Here is a 22,056-nt window from a genome sequence, read left to right as displayed (position 1 = left end):
AATCGTAGCTTCTAGCATAGTGCCTGGCATACAGTATGTAATCAATATATGATGAATGATTATGATTGAATGAATGAATAAAATAAAATTAAAAGTGAAATATAGCAAAACTTTCCTGAGATGATTTTTGAGAAAATTAAAGCATCTTGGAGCTGATAGAAATATTAGAGGTTTTAAAATTCTGTGTCAGAGAAGTAAAATGATTTATTTTTGATCACATAGCTAGTTAATTGAAAGATTATTACTAGCTGAACACAAGCCTCCTGACTGTTGCTCTAGTGCTCATTTCAGCACACTTCTGGCCTTCTATAGTTAAAATTTTATGAAGTACATGGAACAGAAGGGGAATGAATGATTGAGTCTATCATGACTGTACTGAGGTTTCAGAAAAGTCCATGGGAAAAGAACCTACTACAGAGAACATCTCTAGAATCCAATAATTCTGATTTACCATGGAAATGACTAAAATTTCTAGATCAGTTAGATTTTAATAAGCTCATCTTTATGCCATCATTTAAGCATCACTAAGCACTTGTCCAGGAGTAGATGATGGCATAGAAAGGGTATAATTCATTGAGGAGTTTCCAGAAATTAAAAATCTTGGTAAATTGAAAGCCTCACTTAGAAGACTTAGATAGCTAAGGCTGTATAGGTTAATCTTCAGTTTCATGTCACTCTATAGTGAAGATATTGTTGAAAATATTTATATTAGATTTAGGAATTAGGAAAATTCTAAAATTTAATTTAGAATTAGTAAAATTATATATATAATTTTCATTGTATTTGTGGCTTTGTTGCTCATTTCTATAATATGATAGTGGCATTAACAAATGGCAAAACATTTTATGAAATGTTTTGTGTAACTCTTTTTGGCACAAGAAACGATATTTTTTCCTGGCTATAATTATAATAATAGCTTTCATTTATTTAATGTGTACTTTGTAGCAGATACTGCCCTTTACATGCATTATCTTATTTAATCATATGAAGAGTCTTTTGAGGCAGGTATTATTATTATTATTATTATTATCATCATCTTAGGCTCAGAGCTATTAAATAATTTGCTTGTGGTCCCACAGCTAGTAGGTGGTAGAGATAGGATTCAAATCCAAGTCTGTTTGCTTTCATAACCCAAGCTTTTTACAGTACTACATTGTACTAGATTATAGACATGTATTATTAAATCATTCAAAATACATTTGAGGACTTCCTGTGTGTAAAACATTGTACTTAGTACTCCTAAAGCTACAGAAGTCATCAAAGACATAATTAGGACCATTTAAAGAAGTAAATATACCTACATCAGGTAACTTGAGAACAGTTATAAATCATCATTACCTTATAATTGAAGGCTAGAGTCAGAAGCTTTGAAAAACTTTTTTTTTTCCCCAGTATACATCTGAAAATACTTATCAGTAGTGCTGATTTATGTTTTTTTGGTCCAACCACTAAACTTGGCTTTCTTAACAGGTTTTCATGGGAGTGTGACATTACCAGCATACTGGAGAAACATTCAGTGGGATATATTAGTCTGGACCACTGTTATAATTGGACCACCATAATGTTTTCATTATCAATTTTAGATTCTGTTGTTCAAATTGATTTTCTCCCTCTATATGTTTCCCAGCATGTATTAACTGGTGATGTTTCATCCACCATGAAGCCTGCTAAGACAAACTTTAACACTTAAGGGTAAGTAAGCCTTTTTTTTTTTGCTGATTTAAAATTGGATTTGCAGCATTTTGAAATTTTAATTGAAAATGGTCTTGTGGACAGTTTAGCATTAAATTCCTCTTTACTGAATTTTCTGGGATTTCCAGCATCTTATCCCAGAGCATTTTGATCTTTTTCAGTGTTTTGCTTGAGACATGTTTTCTAAGTAGCCATACATCATATGTGAACAAATTGACTATATATAGTAAATAAATGATTTTTATTAATATTCAGAAAGGGAGCAAGTAGATACCTAACTGTGAAGAAGAAAGATGGATCAGAAACAGCTCATGCAATGATGACCTGTAATTTGACTCATAATACAAAACATGCTGTTAGGAGCCTAATTCAAAGATTTCCTGTCACCAGTAAAGAGCGTACTGAACTTCTGCCTAAAACAGAAAGAGGAAATGTGTTTGCAGTTGAAGCTGGTATGTATTTTCTGGGGAGCTTCCTTGTTTATCCTATTATTTCTTGACTGTTCTTTTTCCACTTAAAATTTATTTTTAAAAACTAACATGAAATATGATTTCTCAATTTGAATAGTTGGTTAGAAATGATTAAGAGTTGTGAAGATTTTGGAATGAATTGCAGTGTTAAGGCATGTCATTAAGTTAGACAGGGTTTTTTGTAAAGTGTTACAGTAATAGCTAAACATTTATTGAGCACTTATTGTGTGCTAGACAGTATACTAAACTCTACATAGAGCCTCATAGCAACCCTTGCAAGGTAAGAATTTCCCCTATTTCACAGGTGAAGAAACTGGGGCTCAGAGCAGTTAAATTTGTTCAAGGCCACTCAACCAGCCAGTAAACCACAAAGCTGGGATGTGACTCCAAAGTCTGAACTTTCCTATATTATGCTGCCGTGACATACTAATGAGTGGGATTTTGAATTGGGACTTTAGCTTCTGGGAAGAGACAGGACAGAGTCTTCAGTACATTAACTTGCTCAAAGGTAGATAAATAAATATATTTAGGTTATAAAATGAAGTAATTTTACTATTTGGAAAAATAACTTTTCTAATGAGAAAGTTATTTCTTTTATTATCTCCAGTGAAAGAATCTGCATAATTTCTATTGGTGGAGTATGTTTGCAGAATGTAGAAATGGATGGTGCTAGCTATCAAGGAGTTTTAAAAATACATGCACATAAAAATATTTTGAGTTATGTGAAGAGTATAAAACACATCATGCCTTTTGTATTCCTATCTGCTTAAATGTAGATGTTGGCTAAAATGCACAATTAGGAGATTTGTTAAGCATTAGGACCTTATATTTACACATATTATTCTGTTTGATCACATGATCTTACATGCTAACTTTAAACATAGAGGGTTTTTTATTTTTCATATGTGTTTTCATACTGTATGTAACAGAATTTATAAGTATAATATACATTGTTTCCTACTCTAAAATTATAATTTTCTGTGTTATAATTGATAGAAACAAGGCTGAAAATTATTTTAGGATATCAAAATTGGGTTTTATTTTTAATGATTTTTGAATGATTGATTTTTGTTCATTTTTAAACATTGTGCACCAGAAATACTTTTGGGAAATTTGCCTTCTGATTGATACAAAAATGTGTAACATTCTCTAAGAATATTGTGTGGCAGTACAACAGCTGAGGCATTGCTTTTTAACTTTAGACTGAGTAGAGAAGAAGCACTTGAAAGGAATTACATTAGAAATTACTTATTTTTGTTTTTTAACTCTTTTTATTGTTGATCATAAATTTTTTTGTTCTCTTATTCATTTTCAAAGAAAACCGGGAAATGAGCAAGACAAGTGGGCGACTCAACAGTGGCATATCTCAGATTCCAGTGAAAAGAGGAGAATCTGAATTTGATTCTTTCAGGCAGTCTCTGCCAGTGTTTGAGAAACAAGAAGAAATTGTTAAAATAATTAAGGAAAATAAAGTAGTTTTGATTGTAGGAGAAACTGGGTCTGGAAAGACTACACAGGTTTGTTTCTTCTTTGTTGTTTATAGAAGAAAAAATTATTTTATCTCGTGATAGTTTTATATCAAATTTACACTACATGTATTTTAACAAAAACAAAAAAGGAACTTTTGTTTATTTTAATGGTTATTTCAGAAATAAATTATTACTGGAAGTACATTTTGAGAATTTGTAGAAAGGTAATATTTTAAAATATTTATTTTTAAATTAGTACATAAGGGCTTTATTTAAACAGAGGTGAGGTTGTGATTTGGTATCATGAAAGGAAAATGGACTTTGACCTTCAGTTCAGATTCCAGCTTCCACATTTATTGAATGTGAAATTTTAGGCTAGACTTGTAACTCTTGAAGCCAGAGTCCTCATTTATAAAATGGTACTAACAATTGCTACCATTCGAGGTGGGGTTTAGAGGTAATGTCTGTGAAGTGCCTAGCATAGTGTTTTTACATAGCTAAATTAAAAGTAATATTGATAACAAGAAGAAGTGTTAATATAAAGTTAACATAAAGTGGGATTAGTATGACATGTTTGACTTGGATGTTTAGAATCATAGTACTTCATTGTTTATGAAGTTTCACTCATAGGCTGACAAGGTTGGAAGTAAGCATGGTACAATGATATGACCTTTTCTTGTTTATATTCTTTAACATGTTAGCACGTTGAAACAGTAAAATTACTTTGCTTTTGATTGAGGTGCAGATAGAATAGTCAGTATAATTTTACATTTTCTTCTTCTCTTCTATGGACAAATAAATTTGCTTTTGACAGTTGCTTAAGATTTCCTATGCTTATATTGGTTGGTTTCATAAAGTTAGATAAATAAGGCAAGGTGGTAGGAGAGGTTGACTATAAACTTTATCAGTTATTTACTTGTGGGACTTAATCATTTTCACAGAAGTGCAACTCGTTATACCTAAAACTTGAGCCTATAAAACTAATTACAAATGTGATGAAATTTTTATATGAAGACAATGTATAAGATTTTTCTTCAACATGATTATGATTAAGTGAAATTCCATGGAGTCATGCCAAAGAATCTGTTCAGATGTCTTAGATTGTTATAATTGTTTTAGTATTAGAAAGTTTTGCCAGTTGATGTTAATTGTAGCCATTTTAATTATATCAAATAGAGATAATGAAAGTTTTGATAAAATATAACAAATATGGTTTTATTTAAATTATTTGAGTGTTCTTCCTAAGAATATTTGTATACTGGAATTATGGATGTCTATTTTCACAATTATGTGTATCATTTTACTAGGTATGAAAAGATCTGGAGAATTTAGTTAGGAATTAAATATTATTCTCTTTGCTTTTCAAAAGAAACTATTAATCTAAATGGGTTTAAACCTAAGAAATAATTGTATCTTGTTCAAGGAGTTCAAGTAAAATTACTAATGTTCCTGTCCTATGAAATACAAATATGACAGTTTGAAGTTAATATCATTAGCCATTTTCATCTTTCCTTTGGGAGCGTTAGAAAGTTATTTGCCTTTTTTTTTTTTCGTTATGTGGGCGTCTACCGTTGCGGAGCACAGGCTCCGGACGCGCAGGCCCAGCGGCCATGGCTCACAGGCCCAGCCGCTCCGCGGCATGTGGGATCTTCCTGGACCGGGGCACGAACCCGTGTCCTCTGCATCGGCAGGCGGACTCTCAACCACTGCGCCACCAGGGAAACCCCTATTTGCCTTTTGAATGTTCATTATATAAAATTCAAACATTATAGAAAATATAATGTTTTTATATTTCTCCCTGGTTTATTGTCAGAAACTTGGAGTATATGTTTCTGGGTTTTTCAGGGGATTGTTTGTTTTGTTTTTGTTCTCTTTACAGTATTGATATAGATTATTTTTAAAACAAACATGGGATAATATGTATACGCTTTGCATCTTGCTTTTTTCACTTAATAGATATTGGATATTTTTCTGTGTTAGTACCTAGCGATAGACCTCATTTTTTAAACAATTGAGTAGCATTCCTGAGCATTTTTGTAATAACAGTGATAAAATAAATGACTGTTTACTGCGTGCTGAAGTTTTACAACAGTTATCTTAATTAAACCTCTTATTAACCCAAGATATGTAGGCTTGTTATTATCTCTTTTTACAGATGTGGAATAAAAACTAAAACTTACAGATGTTAATCTACCCAAATTCACATAACTAGGAAGTGGCAGAGCAGGAATCTTACTCTGTACTTACTTTATTATATTGCATCCTAATATTTCTTTTCTAATTTGTGGGAATGTTTTAATAGGATAAATTCCTAGAAGTGGAAATGCTGGATCAAAAATATTGCATTTAAAATTTTAGTAGCTAGATTAACTAGTTACTGTCTGTTAATTCAAAAAAGACTTATCGTATTAAAATAGTACTGAATGTATTGAAAGTTCCCATTTCTCTAAAACTTAGGTAACAATGGATATAATTTATTTTTTACCTTTATCAATCTGATAAGCAAAAAATAATGTTTTAATTTGCATTTCTCTGATTCTTAGTTGAGTATCTTTTTGTTTGCTTATTATCTATTTATGTTCTGTGAGTTACTTATTTATATCTTATTTTTCTTTAGGTTTAATCATTTTGGATTTATTTTTAATAATGCTTTGTACATTATGGATACATGGCTGTTATGTGTTATATATCTTAAAAACAATTTCTCACAATTTTTTGGTTGCTTTTTTAGCTTTGCTTATGGTATCTTGATTAGTAGTTTTACATTTTTATTTAGTCAAATCTGTCAGCCTTTTTTTAGGGCTTCATGCCATGCTCAGAAAATCACTTTCTACCCCAAGATTAAAAAACATTTTCCTACAAATATTTTATTCTAATACTTTTATATTTGTAGTTTTAAAAATCCATCTGGAGTTTATTTTATTGTGTCATATCAGGTAGGAATCTAACTTTTTTCCTTATGTTAGTATCTAGTGTTCCAATATGTTAGTATCTAGTGTTCCAATATAATTTTTATTTAATAATCCCTTCCCCCGATTTTAAGATACTACTTTTTAAAAATTGAAGTATAGTTGATTTACAATATTGTGTTAGTTTCAGGTGTACAGCAAAGTGATTCAGTTATATATATATATATATATATATATATAATTATTTTCAGATTATTTTTCATAATAGGTTATTACAAGATATTGAATATTGTTCCCTGTGTTATATAGTAAATCTTTGTTGCTTATCTATTTTATGTAGTGTGTATCTATTGATCCCATACTCCTAACTTATCCCTTCTTCCCTTTTCCCTTTGGTAACCATATGCTTGTTTTCTATGTCTTTGAGTCTGTTTCTGTTTTTTAAATAGACTCGTTTGTATTATATTTTAGATTCCACATATGAGTGATATCATATAATATTTGTCTTTCTCTGTCTGACTGACTTAGTATGATATTCTCTAGGTCCATCCATATTGCTGCAAATGGCAACATTTCAGTCTTTTTTATGGCTGAGTAATATTCCATTGTGTACATATGTGTGTGTGTGTGTATATACATATATATATATATATATACCCACCACATCTTTATCCATTCATCTGTTGATGGACACTTAGGTTGCTTTCATGTCTTGGCTATTGTAAATAGTGCTGCTGTGAACATTGGGGTGCATACTACTTTTGATCAAATACTAAATTTCTGTAGTACCTGGGTATATTTCTGGAATTTTTGTTATGTATTTTTAATTATCTGTTCCTACACCAAGATCTCACTTTTTGAATTTTGTAGTTTTACAGTATGTAGCATAATATTCCTCTTTATTATTAGCTTCTCTTTTTAGATATTTCTTAGCAGTTTGTTTGCATTTATGCTTCCGAATGAACTGGTCAAATTTTAAAAAATCCTGGAGGGTAAGACGTGCATGAAAAGATGTCCTTTTCACTCATAGTTAAAGAAATGAAATCAAAACAATAATTATATTTTTCAACTATTAGATTGGCTGAAATTTAAAAATTGATGAAATCCAGCATTTGCATAGGTGTTGGGAAAACAGCATCTTCTGCTCTGTTGGTAAAAGTATAAATTGTTTTGAAGAGCAGATTGATAATTTTTCTATGAAAATTTAAATTTATATACTCTTTGACTCCACATATATTTGTCTTTGCGTAAGTATGTGAAGATAGATGTTCACTGCAGCATTCTTTTTAATAGTAAGCAACAGCATCAAAAATAACAAGCCTAAACAAACTGGAAATTACTTAATGTATAGTCATATTTGTTAAGTTATAACACATCCATAAGATGGAATGTGCAGCTATTAAAATGGATTAGGTAGATCTGATGTGTTATTAAGTGACATCTGCAATTTACAAACATTAAGTATAATAATGACTTTGTGTGAATAAAAACCTGTTTATATACACAAATAATTTAAGTTGTATAAACTTTTTTTTTCCCCAAAAGAGTTTATAAGAAAATTAACAGTAGTTACTTTCATGGAGAGGACTATTGGTAGTAGTATGGGTGGGGAAGACTTTTACTTTTTATTTTAAATCTTTCTGACCTGTTTAAATTTAATTATAGAAAAGTGTCTGCAATCCTGGTATTAGGCTATTTCTGGTTTCTTTATATTTTTCACTATTTAAAAAATTCCAATGGAATTTTGATTGTTGTTTCATTGACTTTATAGGATAACTTGGGGAGAATTGACATTTTTGCAATATTGATTATTCCTATCCAGTAATATGTTGTATTTTTCTAGTATATTCCCGTCTTTTATGTTTCTCAGTAGTGTTTTATAATCTTGGTTTTTCAGTAGTGTTTTATAATCTTTTTCATGTAAACCTTAACTATTTCTTTATAATTCTGTTTTTAAGTGTTTTAGTTTTAGTTTCTATTGTGAACAAGATCTTTTTAAATTACATTTTTTAGCTGATTATTAGCAGTTACATGAAAGTTGTTGGTTTTATGATTATTTTATGTTTGGACATGTTACATAACTTTTTTAGTTCTGATGGTTTTTCAGTTGATTGACATGGATTTTCTGGATATACAATTATGTTGTCTTATAGTACTTTAAAATTTGTTTCAGATTCCTCAGTTCCTTTTAGATGATTGCTTTAAAAATGGTATCCCCTGCCGTATATTTTGTACTCAACCAAGACGATTAGCAGCTATTGCTGTGGCTGAAAGAGTTGCTGCAGAGAGAAGAGAAAGGATTGGTCAGACAATTGGGTATCAGATCCGTTTAGAAAGCAGGTAAAGACAATTCACCTGTAGCTTTTTATCATTCTCAGAAAAGACTAAATATTTATATTTCACTAAATATAGAGCATGTGTTAGTTGAAAAGTTAGATGATCATTTTGCTCCAAGTAAGTTTATAATAGGCCATTGAGCTCATGTCTAAACTTAGTGAGGTTTTGAATAAATAAATAGCTTGAAAAAGAGTTTGGGCCGTAGATAGAAATCCTGTTTCATAGTTTCATGATAAAGTGCAAGTTATTTCACCTCTTTGAGTCTTAGTTTCCTCATGTATAAAATGGGGCTAATGAAAGCATCTAGAGCACAGGTTTGATGTGAAGTTTATAGTAAGCACTCAGTAAATGTTAGTGACTGAATTGATTATTATTAGTAGTAGTAGTAATGCTAGTAGTACCTTCTTGAGAAGTAGTACCATTTCTTTGCTCATAGTTATTTGGATATAGTGATTCAAAAAGCTAATCTCATTTATGATACACTTTTTTCCCCCAAGTAAAAAATGTTTAAGATCTTTAAAAAAAATCTTTTTAAGTTCTTTAACAAAATAATTACTAAATTAATAAAAGGCTGTTAGTAATAATAAATTTGTGAGATTGTCAGGCATAAAATACATATTTCACATAACTTTGCTAATAAAGCATATATACTAGTACACTGTTATATTAGTAACACTTATTAAGTACAAAGGACACTAGCATTTAATATATGACCTTGTTTTAATTACATAAAAGATTTGTAATTGTGAACTTTTTTGATTTTTTAAAAAGGGTTTCTCCAAAGACACTTCTGACATTTTGCACCAATGGGGTACTGCTTCGTACTCTGATGGCAGGAGATAGTTCATTGTCAACTGTGACACATGTTATTGTGGTAAGAATATTTAAATTTAAATATCTAATTAAATTTTTAGAATAGGATATAAATGAGAACCAATTTTTTTAAAACAGGCTATTCTAATCAAGTTACTTTTTTTTAAACTTTTATTTTTTATTTTTAAAGATTTATTTATTTAATTTATTTTTGGCTGTGTCGGATCTTAGGGTCTTAGTTGCTGTATGCGGGATCTTCGTTGAGACATGCAGGATCTTTTGTTGTGGAGCAGGCTTCTCTCTAGTTGTGGCCTGCAGGTTTTCTCTTCTCTAGTTGTGGTGTGCAGGCTCCAGGGCATGTGGGCTCTGTAGTTGTGGCGTGCGGGTTCCAGAGCATGCGGGCTCTAGTTGAGGCTCAGGAGCTCAGTAGTTGTGGCGTGCGGGCTTAGTTGCCCTGCGGCATGTGGGATCTTAGTTCCCTGACCAGGGAACGAACCCGTGTCCCTTGCATTGTAAGGTGGATTCTTTACCACTGGACCACCAGGGAAGTCCCTCAAGTTACTTTTTATTGTCCATAATTGTTAGAAATAAATATTTTATGTTAAATAAAGATATTCTTACCATCAGGTTTTATGAGTGAGAATAAAATAAGTAGATAGTTTTTTAAAAAGTGCTTTTTATATATGAAAATGGCACATGTATTTTAAGAGTTCTCCAGAATGATGAAAGTTTTCTTTTTTCTCTGTGCTTAGTCATCTGATTTCTCTTCCAAATCTTAGAGGCATACTTTAAAGTCATTTAACTTCATGGTTAAGCTGCTAAATTAACTAGCTCCTGATGAAATAAGTAGATGAATTACCACCTTGTTAAAGAATTCTAAGCTTTTATCCAGTTTGTGTCAGAAAACTTAGATTAAGTTTTATAAGCTTGTGATAGAGCAGCTTTTGGAAACTTATTAGTTCTGTGCATTCAAACCACAGGATGCACCTGGTCCTGATGCTAACAGAAGCATATTAAAATAGATTTTGTATTTATTAAAATTACATGAAATTAGACTCCACTAATTCAGCATTTGTTGTAGTTTTTGTGGGAAAAAGGGCAGTGTTTTGTTACCCACAGTAGGTCGTTAATGTCTGATTATTTCTAAATTGTCCATAATACAAAATTTTCACTAATTGGCTGTGTCCACATTTAACTTGAATTAGTGTGAAACCCAGCAGCTCCATAATTTTAAAGACTTTATTTTTGTATTCTAACTGTTCCATGGTTTTGTTTTTGTTTATTGCAGGATGAAGTACATGAAAGGGATCGATTTAGTGATTTTTTACTTACAAAGTTAAGAGATTTGTTGCAGAAGTACCCAACTTTGAAACTAGTTCTTTCTAGTGCTGCCTTAGATGTAAATCTTTTTATGAGATATTTCGGGAGTTGTCCAGTGACATACAGTAAGTTAAACTGTCAGATTTCTTCTAGGATTTGTATGAAAGAATACTTTTTTGGCTTGATTTTATTTATTATAATAGAAATTGGGGAATGTTCTATGTATAGAGCATCTGTTTATGTTTTCTCTGAAATATGCTTAATCAGTCATATCTATATATTTTCATCCTCTCCTCTTCCATCTACAACTCTTTGGTATTGTGTAGTGAGCCTGTTCTCTAGTCTTAAAAGGAGATATGCTTTATTTTGTATTCCCCTTTAAATTCTGTCCTATAGCTTTGCCTTTATTGCTAGACTCTTTAAAAGAGTAGTCTTAATGCCCGTGTTTACCTCCCATGTACTTCTAAATATGTTGCCACTTAAATTTTGTCCTTATCCTTTAATCAAATCTGGTTTTTCCACCAATCTCTAAAAAAATCATTGATTTTTTTATATACATACAAACACATTTATATATATTTTTATATATACACATTATATATGTGTATATATATATACATTATAAATGTGTATATATATATACACATTTATATATATACAAACACATACAACTGTATGTGTTTATATAAACACATACAGTTGTATGTGTTTACCTCAGTGAAATAGTACAGACATTCAGGGAAAAAGTTCACAATCACCTGTCTTCTTTTCATTTCATAAATTTTCTTCCCTGAGATTACTTGATGTTGAAGCCTAGTGTATATCCTGTCTCACCTTGTCCATGCTCATACAACATATGTAAATATATACATATATATTGGGTTTATAGAAAATGGTTTTTACATAAATGGGCACATGCCATATACAATGTTTTGCAATTTGCTTTATTCATATGACAGTATATCATGAACAGTTCTCCAGTTTAGAAGCTCTAGATGTAGTTCATTATATTGAAGAACTGCTTTTATATTTCCTAGTATGAATGTACCATGATTTATTTAACCATTTCTTAATATTTGGACATTAGATTGGTCCTGGATTCTCCCTTTCCCCTACTATAAACATCGTTGTTATGAGCATACTTCTACATATATTCTTATATATTGGTGCTCTTATTTCTAAGGATAGATTCCTGAAAGTGAAATTGTTGAGTAAAAGAATGTATCTATTTTTAATTTTAACAGTAAGATGGTTTTGTCATTTTACTTTTTCAAAAGGCTGAAATGATTCACATTTCCGCAGTTTATGGGGCTATTCATTTGTGCATTCTTACCAGTATTGTTTTGAAATTGATTTAATTTTACATAAAAATCTTACTTATATTTTCCGTAGTATTTCTCATAATCGTTACCCTTTTTTTGTGAAATGCTCGTATCCCATAATTTATTTGCCAGAACTACATCCTAAGTCTCATTCTGTATTACAGCCTGTATTTTCTTGGTCTCCTCTGTGGGCTTCTCTTCTTTTGCATCGTGCTTAAATATTGATATTTTTGAGGATTTTTCCCATGACCCATTTTTCTCCTCTTCCTCCCTTCCCTCCCCTCCCTTTCCTCCTTCCCCTCCCTTCCCTTCCCTGCCCTTCCCTGCCCTTCCCTGCCCTTCCTCGCCCTTCCCCATCCCCTTTCCCTTCCCTTCCTTCTTTGATTTCTTTGCTTTTTCTCTCTTTCCTGCTCTATGCTGTTCTCTACTAGGTACTGGGGGTGCACAGTTAGTTTTCCTGGAAGATCTCATTCTTGACCTTGCCTTCTACTTTCTCTTGCACTGATGAGTCCTGAATCTTTATTTCCCAGTTCAAACTGTTCTCCAGAGCTTTGGACTTGGTTGCTTATAAGCAGTTCCCCTCTAATATGCCCAAACTGAATACTTAATCCTTTCTAAAAAATCTGCTTCTCTTGTGTTGCCTGTTTTGGTTAATCATACCATTGACCTAATCACCTAAGTCATAAACCTGTAAGACGTTTTGCTCATAATATTACTGGGTGGTAAGGCACATAAAATTTATGCATCTGCTAATTGAAGGTCATTTTGGTACCTAACATTTGACCAAACCCCGGCTCCCACAAGCCAACCTGTTTTTCTTTTAGCTTTCCTTGTCAGCCTCAGAAAATGACAACATCATCCATTGAGTTTTGTAAGCCAGACTTTCAAGAACTGTGGTTGACACTTCCTTATCATTCTTCCATATCCAATCTAATGCTGAGTTCTGTGGATTTTACTTCCCATCTATCTAGTCTGTCTGTCTCCTTCCATTTTTACTATCACCAATCTTGTTCAGGTTATTGTCCTCTTCATCGTGAACTATTGTAATTGCTCCTACCTGGTCTGTTTCATCCACTCTGGTTTCTTTTAAATCCATTCCCCATGTTGCAGCCAACGTGGAATTTTCAGCCAGATTTCTGAAGTGGAATTTTGATGATGTTAAATACTCTCATGAGCTTGAAACTTTGAAGAACCTTTACCTCAGAATAAAGACCTAAACCCTTAATAAGACTTATCTATTTCTTCTGCCTCATCTTGAACTACAATCCCTTCTTCACACCCCTCTTCACATCATGTTCCAACTAGCTTGGCCTTTTAGTTCCTTGAGAACATCATACTCTTTCCCACCATAGGGGCTTTGTACATACTGTTTTTTTCTTCATAGTATACTCTTTCCTCTCTGTGTAGCTTAGTTATTTTGTTTACTCCCTTCTCTTGGTTCTCATTTTTCTCAGTGAAGATGCTTTTCTTGATTCCTTCAAATTCCCCTATTATGTACTGTCATGGTATCTTGTACTTCTCTCTCACAGGACTTTTTACAACTTTATTTTTACATTGATGTTTTGGATTATTGGATTAATGTCAGATTCCCCTGCTAGATTACAAGCTTCAAGCTTCAAGAGAGCAGGAGGAACTCTGTTTCTGCTTACCATTTATATTCCTAGTGCCTAGCATGATGCCAAACAATCAAGTAAATAGTAAACACTGGAAAAAAACATGCAAATGAACAGTTGTCTAAAATATAGATCAGAGTTATATTTAAAGGACAATATGAGGATCACTTGACCTATGGAATTGCCTTTGGATTAATATTCAGATTTATTAATTTGAGAATCTCATGTTTTTATGTGAATTATCTCTAAGATGCAAATTGACTGTTTAAAAAAATTCCTATTTAGTACAGGGAAGACCATTTGAAGTAAAAGAAATGTTTCTGGAAGACATTTTAAGAACTACTGGATACACAAACAAAGAAATGTTAAAATACAAAAAGGAAAAACAACGAGGTAAGCTTTTTATCAAACAAATATAAAAGAAAATTACTATTGATATTGACTTTTTGGAGTACTCCAGTCTTATACTATGCAGATACAAGGACACTTGAAAGTATTTCTCTCTGTGTATAGTTGTAGAATATTATATTAGAATACTGTCCCATATGGAAGTTCTACATTCTGGTTTATGTCTAGAAGTTATAATCTATAGAGAGGAATTGAAAGGGGATGCCAGAGTTGAGGAGGCTGAGTGTGTCTGTATCCAAATATTCAACCACTATTTTAAGGAGGCAGAAGATTTGTGCTGGCTGTCCCCAGCATATGTTATAGAGTGGGAGTGGGGAGTGGGTGAGGAAGTGAAAAGAGTAGCATATGAGTAATAACAGGCTCATCTTTGGTATAATTGTTGAGTTTTTCAAATCTTGATATTGTTATGAATTGCATCAGTACTTTGAATTTAACATTACTTGCCTATTAATACATCTCTTATGATTTATACTATATCTCAGCTTTTGAATTAAGGTTAAGTTCCTTTTGCTTACTTTTAATTACATTATTCATGATGGAAGACTTGGCTTCAAGCTTTGATTCCTTTGTTTAGTTAGTATAACCTTGGACAAATAATCTTAACTTCTTTGGATTCTTCACTTGAAAAAAGCAATTAGCAACGCCTGTGTCACAGTGCAGTGCTGAATCACTAATATGTAAATTATAAAACTTCTGGTTCTCAAAACTTTTGAAGATGAAAATTGAATATAACTTGTGTCTCAAACAGAATGGTGGTAGAAATTCAATAAATGATTTTCTACAAAGTGCTATATGAATATTAGCCATTGATTTAAACATTATTTGTTATATGGCTAAAATACTGTTCATTAAATTATGTCCTGATTCAGAAGTAAACTTCTTACTAGTAGACGAATAGATGAGGTTTTATAAAGCAGTTTCATGTCTCCTTTTGGTTCAGCATAACACATTTTATTGAATGTTCCTAATTAATATATTTTTAAAAAGTAACTTTAAAATAAGGCCAACTTTTAGGTATTTTCAGATTCACTTAATTTTTTTAAACAAAGAAATATATTTCAAAAAGCAAAGAATTTATCTACTTATTTTCTTTGGTAATTAATTTAGAAGAAAGACAACAAACCACACTTACAGAATGGTACTCAGCTCAAGAGAATACTTTCAAGCCTGAATCTCAGAGACAGAGAGCTGTCCCAAATGTAACTGAAGAAAATGATTTATTGGATGATGGTGGTGATGCCATCTTCAGTCAGTTGGTAAGACCTCAGTGGTTTCACACTGCTATTTTGAGTGAAAATTGTGTAATTTAAAGAACATTTCATGAGATTATATTTTTTATTACATTCTTAAGGCATAATTCCCTTAGTTTATCTTAGACTACAACACATTTTTCAGAATAATTTTCTACACACTTTTTTTTTCAAATAATGCAACATCTTTTATTGTTTCATTCTGAGTTAAAACTATTTCAATATTTTCTATAAATTTTGTGAAGAAAATAGTTGTAGATATTATGTATATATACATACATTATTATTGCTAGATATTTTATCATCTCAGAAGTTTAAGAACCTATGAGCTAAGCAATGCAAGATAAGCTAAGTTAGGAAAAAACTGAGAAAAGCCTCTTAGTATTAGGGCAAGTAATCAAGACTGATGTTTATACCACAAAGCCGTGTGAATCTGTAAAATCAATTACCCACTATAGACCTCAGTTTCTTTTTCTCTTTGCTTTTCTCCCTTCTATTTTGCCACAATATCTTTTACAAATGAAATATTTTGTAGAAATCCTGCCTGCTCATCCATCACTCTCCATCCCCACCCCTAAGCAGGGCTTCTGCTACTTTGGATTCCTTGGAGTCTGTTTGAAAACTGGAACCAGCGGATTTCCTAGGTCTTTGATTCTGGTTTAGAATTCTTAAAAAGGCATTGGTGATTAGTGAGATGGCTGGGACTATGCACTTTTTAGAAAAAGAATTTAACTCTTTTGAGCATGAGAAGCTACATAATGCAGATATGCTTGCAGTTTTCTCCCAGTGTTTAAAGTTCTGATGCATCCAAATAAACTATAGTTTTAAAGAATGTGTACTTTTAAAGAATATTTAAAAATTGTTATTTAGTGCAGGGAACATCCATTTGGTTCAGTGAACAGCATTTTGACCATTTAAATTAGTGATTCTTTTTTTTTTTAATTATTTGTTTATTTTTGGCTGCATTGGGTCTTCATTGCTGAGTGTGGGCTTTCTCTAGTTGCAACGAGTGGGGGCTACTCTTTGTTTTGTGGTGCGCGGGCTTCTCATTGTGGTGGCTTCTCTTTGTTGTGGAGCACGGGCTCTAGGCATGCGGGCTTCAGTGGTTGTGGCACACGGGCTCAGTTGTTGTGGCTCGCGGGCTCCAGAACACTGGCTCAGTAGTTGTGGTGCACGGGCTTAGTTGCTCCGTGGCATGTGGGATCTTCCCAGACCAGGGCTCGAACCTGTGTCCCCTGCGTTGGCAGGCTGATTCTTAACCACTGTGCCACCAGGGAAGTCCCTAAATTAGTGATTCTTAAGCCTGGCTGCACAGTAACATCCCCTAAAGAACTTTTAAAGTCCTATGGAATCTGGCCTCCATTCCAGAGATTCTGAAGTACTTGCTCTGGGGTGGGACGTGGCTTCAGTGTTGAAAAGCTCCAGGTGATGTTTCCTCTGTTGTGCAGTTGGGACATAAGACCACTGATAGACAGGTACATTTAGCAACATTCTGTCAGAAGCACAGTTAATATTGTGACTGTATCATACTCCTTTGTTGACAGGCTCATTCTCAGATAAAAGATGAATGTGAAAACAAGGTACAATATTGTGAGTGATTATGTTTGTGATGAGATGAGAAACTTTTATGCAAAGCCTTTGCTGTAATACCGAATGGTTAGTAGTTCTTGTGGCTGTTTATGGCCATCTCATGTTCTTTGCAAACAAAGGTTAAGCTGTTAGTAATTTATAATCTTTGCTTCTTTTTAAAGACAGAAAAAGATGTGAATTGCCTTGAACCATGGTTAATAAAGGAAATGGATGCTTGTCTTTCTGACATATGGCTGCGTAAAGATGTTGATGCCTTTGCTCAGGTCTTTCACCTTATTTTAACTGAAAATGTTAGTGGTAAGTATAATTTATTTAAGTTTTTTGTATTACTCTTGAAGTTATTTATTATGATAGAAGTGTAGCTTAATTCATAAAATTCAAAATTCACTTTTTGTTCACAACCAATATTTTGTTCTTTTGGAGTACTATTTCAAATGTACAAATCAGGATCTTCTTATTAGCATAGTAGAATAGATAAGTATTGTATTAAATCAGGGACTCTTAACCTAATGTCTCCAGAATAGTTTCATGGGGTCTGTGAATATATGACAGTTATATGCAAAAGTATTTTTATGTGTATAAAATTTGTGACATAAATATACTCCCCCCTATGCATCACCTTTACCCCTGGAGTATCTTGGGTTTTCAAAGAGATTTGTTATTTCAAAACAGGGGAAAAATGTTAATAACTTTAACTCTAGATTGTTCATTGAATAAATGGAAAATTTTAGTATACCTTTAGTTATATAGGTTCAAGTTCTGATTCACATGTACCTGCGTTATGTCACATGACATATTTTCACTAATGATTTATTCTGATTTCGTTAGTTGGTTATAATGGATATTGGCAATCGGGTGAGTTTTAGGACCCTGAAGGCTTTTAGGCAAAAGGTAGAATGATGATAATAAAAGGTCATTACTGGAAGGGATTTAGATGTCAAGTAGTTTATCCCCTCACTTGAACTTCTCAGCATTATTATTACTATACTTGATCACTCCTTTCTTGAAACATGTTCTTCAGTTAACTTCTGATATTCCATACTTGATTTATTTTCTTCTCATCACCCTGGCTGGTATGTCTTGGTTTCCTTGGCAGGATTTTTTTCTTTTTCTTGACCTCTGAATATGGAACGTCCCAGGCTTCAATCCTCAGACCTTCCTTCTATTTACACTTACTCCTTAGATGGATCTCATCTAGTCGAAGCTTTAAATATTTATTTAAAATGACTCCTAATTTTACGTCTCCAATCCTGAACTCCCCCCTCACTTCAATACACCTCACCACTTGACATCTCCGGTTGGGAGTCTGTTAGGGGAATAAAACTAGATATTCCCCAAACAACTTGATTCTCTGTTTCTCTACCTCTCTCTCAACCTGCTTTTTCCTTAGTGTTCCCTTAGTGATCATTATCAGTTGTAGACCTCTTTAAAAATGCATGTGCCTGGCCATCCCAGGCACACTGAATCTAACTCTAGGGTACTACCATTCACCTAGTTGCTAAGGCAACAAAATATAAAATCATCTTTGAGTTTGCTCTCATACCCCACATATAATCCATTAGCAAATCTTGTTAGTTTTACCTTCTAAATAAATCCCGAATCTCACATGTTTTACTTCCTCTACTGCTGCCATCCTAGTCAAAGCCAACATTTTTTCCTGGACTATTACAGTGGACAATTAACTGCTTCTATTCTTATGTTACTAGTCTGTTCTCCAGAGAACAATCAGATTGATCCTTTTGACAAGGAAATTGGATCATGCCACTTCTCTTCTCTTAGCTGTCCCATGGCTTTCAATTACACTTTGAATAAAAATCAAAGTTCTTTCCCTGATTTAGTCTCTGACAGTCTTTTTTATCTCATTTTCTACTACTCTTTTCCTTGTTCACTGTGCTTTAGCCACTCTTGTCTTCTTGCTCTTCATATATGCTCTTCATATGGCCCATTCCCGCCTTTGGGCCTTTGCTTTTGTTGTTTTCTGTGCTTGGAACGTGGTCCCCACAGATACTCATATGGCCCAATGCCTACTTCATTTAGGTTTCTATCCATAAGTTAGGAAATTTGAACTCTGAGACATGTTGCTTTAAAATATTTATAAAACATTTTAAAGTATTTTTGTATTAACTTTGACCCTCTTCCTCGATATTTCTTTAGAGAGTACTAGACTATTACTTTGATAATGGTCATCCATTATGACCATCCAAGTCCCTCTCCTTTATAGTTTTATTGGACATTTTCTGGAGCCCAGTATTCTAATGTCTTAGGCCATGTGTATGTAGTAAACTAAAATGTTATGGTATCTCTATGAACAGTAATTTACTTCCCATGTTTTTATTTCTCTTCTAAAATCTCAACTCTTAATTGGCACCAGAGTTGAGAATACTTCATGTGATCCAGGAAGCCTTGGGCTTGGTAGATTTTTTTTTAATCATATCAATTTCCCTCTGTGATCTTGTATAACCAGGTAGTAATTAGCTGGTTTTGTAAGACTAGGCATTCTGTGGAACGCTGGATGCTAATCATCTATTGCTGCATAACAAATGATTCCCAAACTTAGCAACCTGAAACGTCTATTATTTCGCATAGTTTCTGAGAGTCAAGAATCTGGGAGTGGCTTAACTGAGTGGTTCTGGTTCCTAGTCACTCATGGAGTAGTAGTTAAGCTGTTGGCAGGGGTTCAGTCATCTTAAGGTTTACTGCGGCTGGAGGATCTGCTTCCAAGAAGGCTCACTCATATGGCTGTTGGCTAGAGGCCTCAGTTTGTCTCTGGCTGTTGGCTGAAGGCCTCAGTTCTTTGCCATCTGGACCTCTCCATAGGATTGCCTTATTCTTCCCAGAATGTGGCAGCTGGCTTCTCCCAGAGTGTGTGATTCAGAAGAGAAGAAGAAAAGGCAAGCAGGAAGCTATAGGTACCTTTCATGACCTAGTCTCCAAAGTTGCACACCATCTTTTCCACTTTATTCTATTTGCTAGAATGAGTCACTTAGTCCAGCTCACACTCAAGGAGAAGGGAATTAGGCTCCACCCCTTGAAGGGAAGAGTATTAAAGAATTTTTGGATGTTTTCAAACTCCCACACTTATCCATACCCCTAATTGAATATTCCGTTGAACAGTAATTCCCATATATTGAGTACAAATCATAATCTTTGCAGATCTCTGTAATAATGCATGTTCCTGGCCATCCCAGACCTACTGAATCTTAATCTAGGAGTAAGGCATAGCTATCTGTGTTTTCAGAAATAAAAAGCCTGAAGTAATTCTCTCCATAGGTTCCTCTCCCCACCTTAAGAACCGTTGGCTTATATTAATAATGGATACCATGTTTTAGAGGGTTGTTAAATTATGAGGATAATTGGGTATATATGGAAAATTAAAATTTTCCTTTTGTAATTATCTTAAATTTTACTACAGAGGTTTTTTTTCAGTGGTGATTTCTTTCTGACATTTTTTAATTTTGTGATTTATGAAAATTAGTTCTCAGTAATTATAGTATGTTGCATTGCTTGAAATATATTCTAAGAATGAATTTAAATTCAATAAAAGTTTAATTTTTTTCTCATGGAAGGGTTTTATGGGAAGTAAACTTCCTGCCAGTGTTATTCTCATTAAGCATCTAAGATAATAAGAACCTGGCATGATGGGGTAATAAAAGCAAAACAAAAGGACCTCAAAAAATCATTTTGAACTTTTCATTTGCCCTTTTAAGCGTTCATTACCAGATACTGATGAAAATTAACTTTTTAATTCTTCTTTAATTATATCTTGTCATTTGGTCAAGGCATATCTAGGAAGATTACTTAAGGATTCTACAAAGTTAGTAGCTTTCCTTTTCTGTTTTAATTAACAACTATCTTTCCTTCTCCTGCCTTCCAACTGATAGTACCTATTTCATCCTGCTTATACTAAGGATACATCAGTATCAGATCTTCTTGGGTCAACTGAGTTAAAGGTTATACAATGCTGTTATATACTTAGGTAAAGGAGCAAGTCCCAGGTTAATTCTGCTAACATTCAAGAAAATTAAAATGATTTTCCAAAGTAATTTGGAAATGTAACATTTATGTATCTTTTCCTTCTTTTAGTGGATTACAGACATAGTGAAACCAGTGCAACAGCTTTGATGGTTGCTGCAGGACGAGGTTTTTCAAGTCAAGTAGAACAGTTAATTAGTATGGGAGCCAATGTTCATATTAAAGCATCAAATGGCTGGTAATTTTAAATTGCATTCATTCTTTGTATATCTTCGTATAACTACACATATCTATTTTGATTTCTTATATGTCTTTATATTAAAAGCTATTTGTAATAATTGCTCATACATCTCTACTTTAATGGGTGAATGAATAAATTTGAGTAACTGGTTTTATAATTTTGAGAATATTATTTCTCTTTCTTAATTCGATATCTTTGAATTTTGGCAGGATGGCTTTAGATTGGGCTAAACACTTTGGACAGACTGAAATTGTGGATCTTCTAGAATCTTACAGGTAACACTTTATACTATTTTTAATTAATCCTGACTCCTTTTTAAAAAACTTAGCCATATAAATCATAGAATGTGACAAATGAAGGCTATTTATAGTCTCTTATCCAGATTTTTTTGTGTGTGTTTCTAAGGAGTTTTTCTAATAACAGCTTTCAGTTATTTTGTAGGTTGTTAGTAAGATCCACTGTATTATAGTATTTACCTTATTTTTTATTTTATCTTAAAAAAGAAGAAGGGGAATCTCCAGTTAAACTTGGTATTTGTCTCTCTGCATTTCCCCAAAACCTCACTAAAATGGTAAGGAAGGAATATAAAATGTGTAAACTAACAAAGTCAAAGAGAATGGAAGAGGATATGCAACTGATGAAAGATGTTA

At 32.8% G+C, this 22,056-nt stretch overlaps 1 protein-coding gene across 3 annotated transcripts in view; it reads left to right on the top strand.

Annotated features, from left to right (window-relative positions):
- YTHDC2 (YTH N6-methyladenosine RNA binding protein C2) overlaps positions 1-22,056 on the top strand; it is a 69,518-nt gene that overhangs the window by 6,695 nt on the left and 40,767 nt on the right. For all 3 annotated transcript variants that reach the window (XM_033423784.2, XM_004267460.3, XM_033423783.2), the window contains exons 3-12: positions 1,948-2,144; positions 3,480-3,679; positions 8,714-8,880; positions 9,649-9,751; positions 10,979-11,135; positions 14,231-14,338; positions 15,461-15,609; positions 17,355-17,490; positions 21,277-21,403; positions 21,616-21,681. In XM_033423784.2, the coding sequence (XP_033279675.1) occupies positions 1,948-2,144; positions 3,480-3,679; positions 8,714-8,880; positions 9,649-9,751; positions 10,979-11,135; positions 14,231-14,338; positions 15,461-15,609; positions 17,355-17,490; positions 21,277-21,403; positions 21,616-21,681 (1,410 nt within the window). The remainder of the gene's footprint in view (positions 1-1,947; positions 2,145-3,479; positions 3,680-8,713; positions 8,881-9,648; positions 9,752-10,978; positions 11,136-14,230; positions 14,339-15,460; positions 15,610-17,354; positions 17,491-21,276; positions 21,404-21,615; positions 21,682-22,056) is intronic.

The sequence above is a fragment of the Orcinus orca genome, chromosome 3 (genome assembly GCF_937001465.1).
Source record: "Orcinus orca chromosome 3, mOrcOrc1.1, whole genome shotgun sequence".
Classification (NCBI taxonomy): domain Eukaryota; kingdom Metazoa; phylum Chordata; class Mammalia; order Artiodactyla; family Delphinidae; genus Orcinus; species Orcinus orca.
Note: the sequence above shows the minus strand (reverse complement) of the source record. Positions and strands in the feature narration are given on the sequence as shown.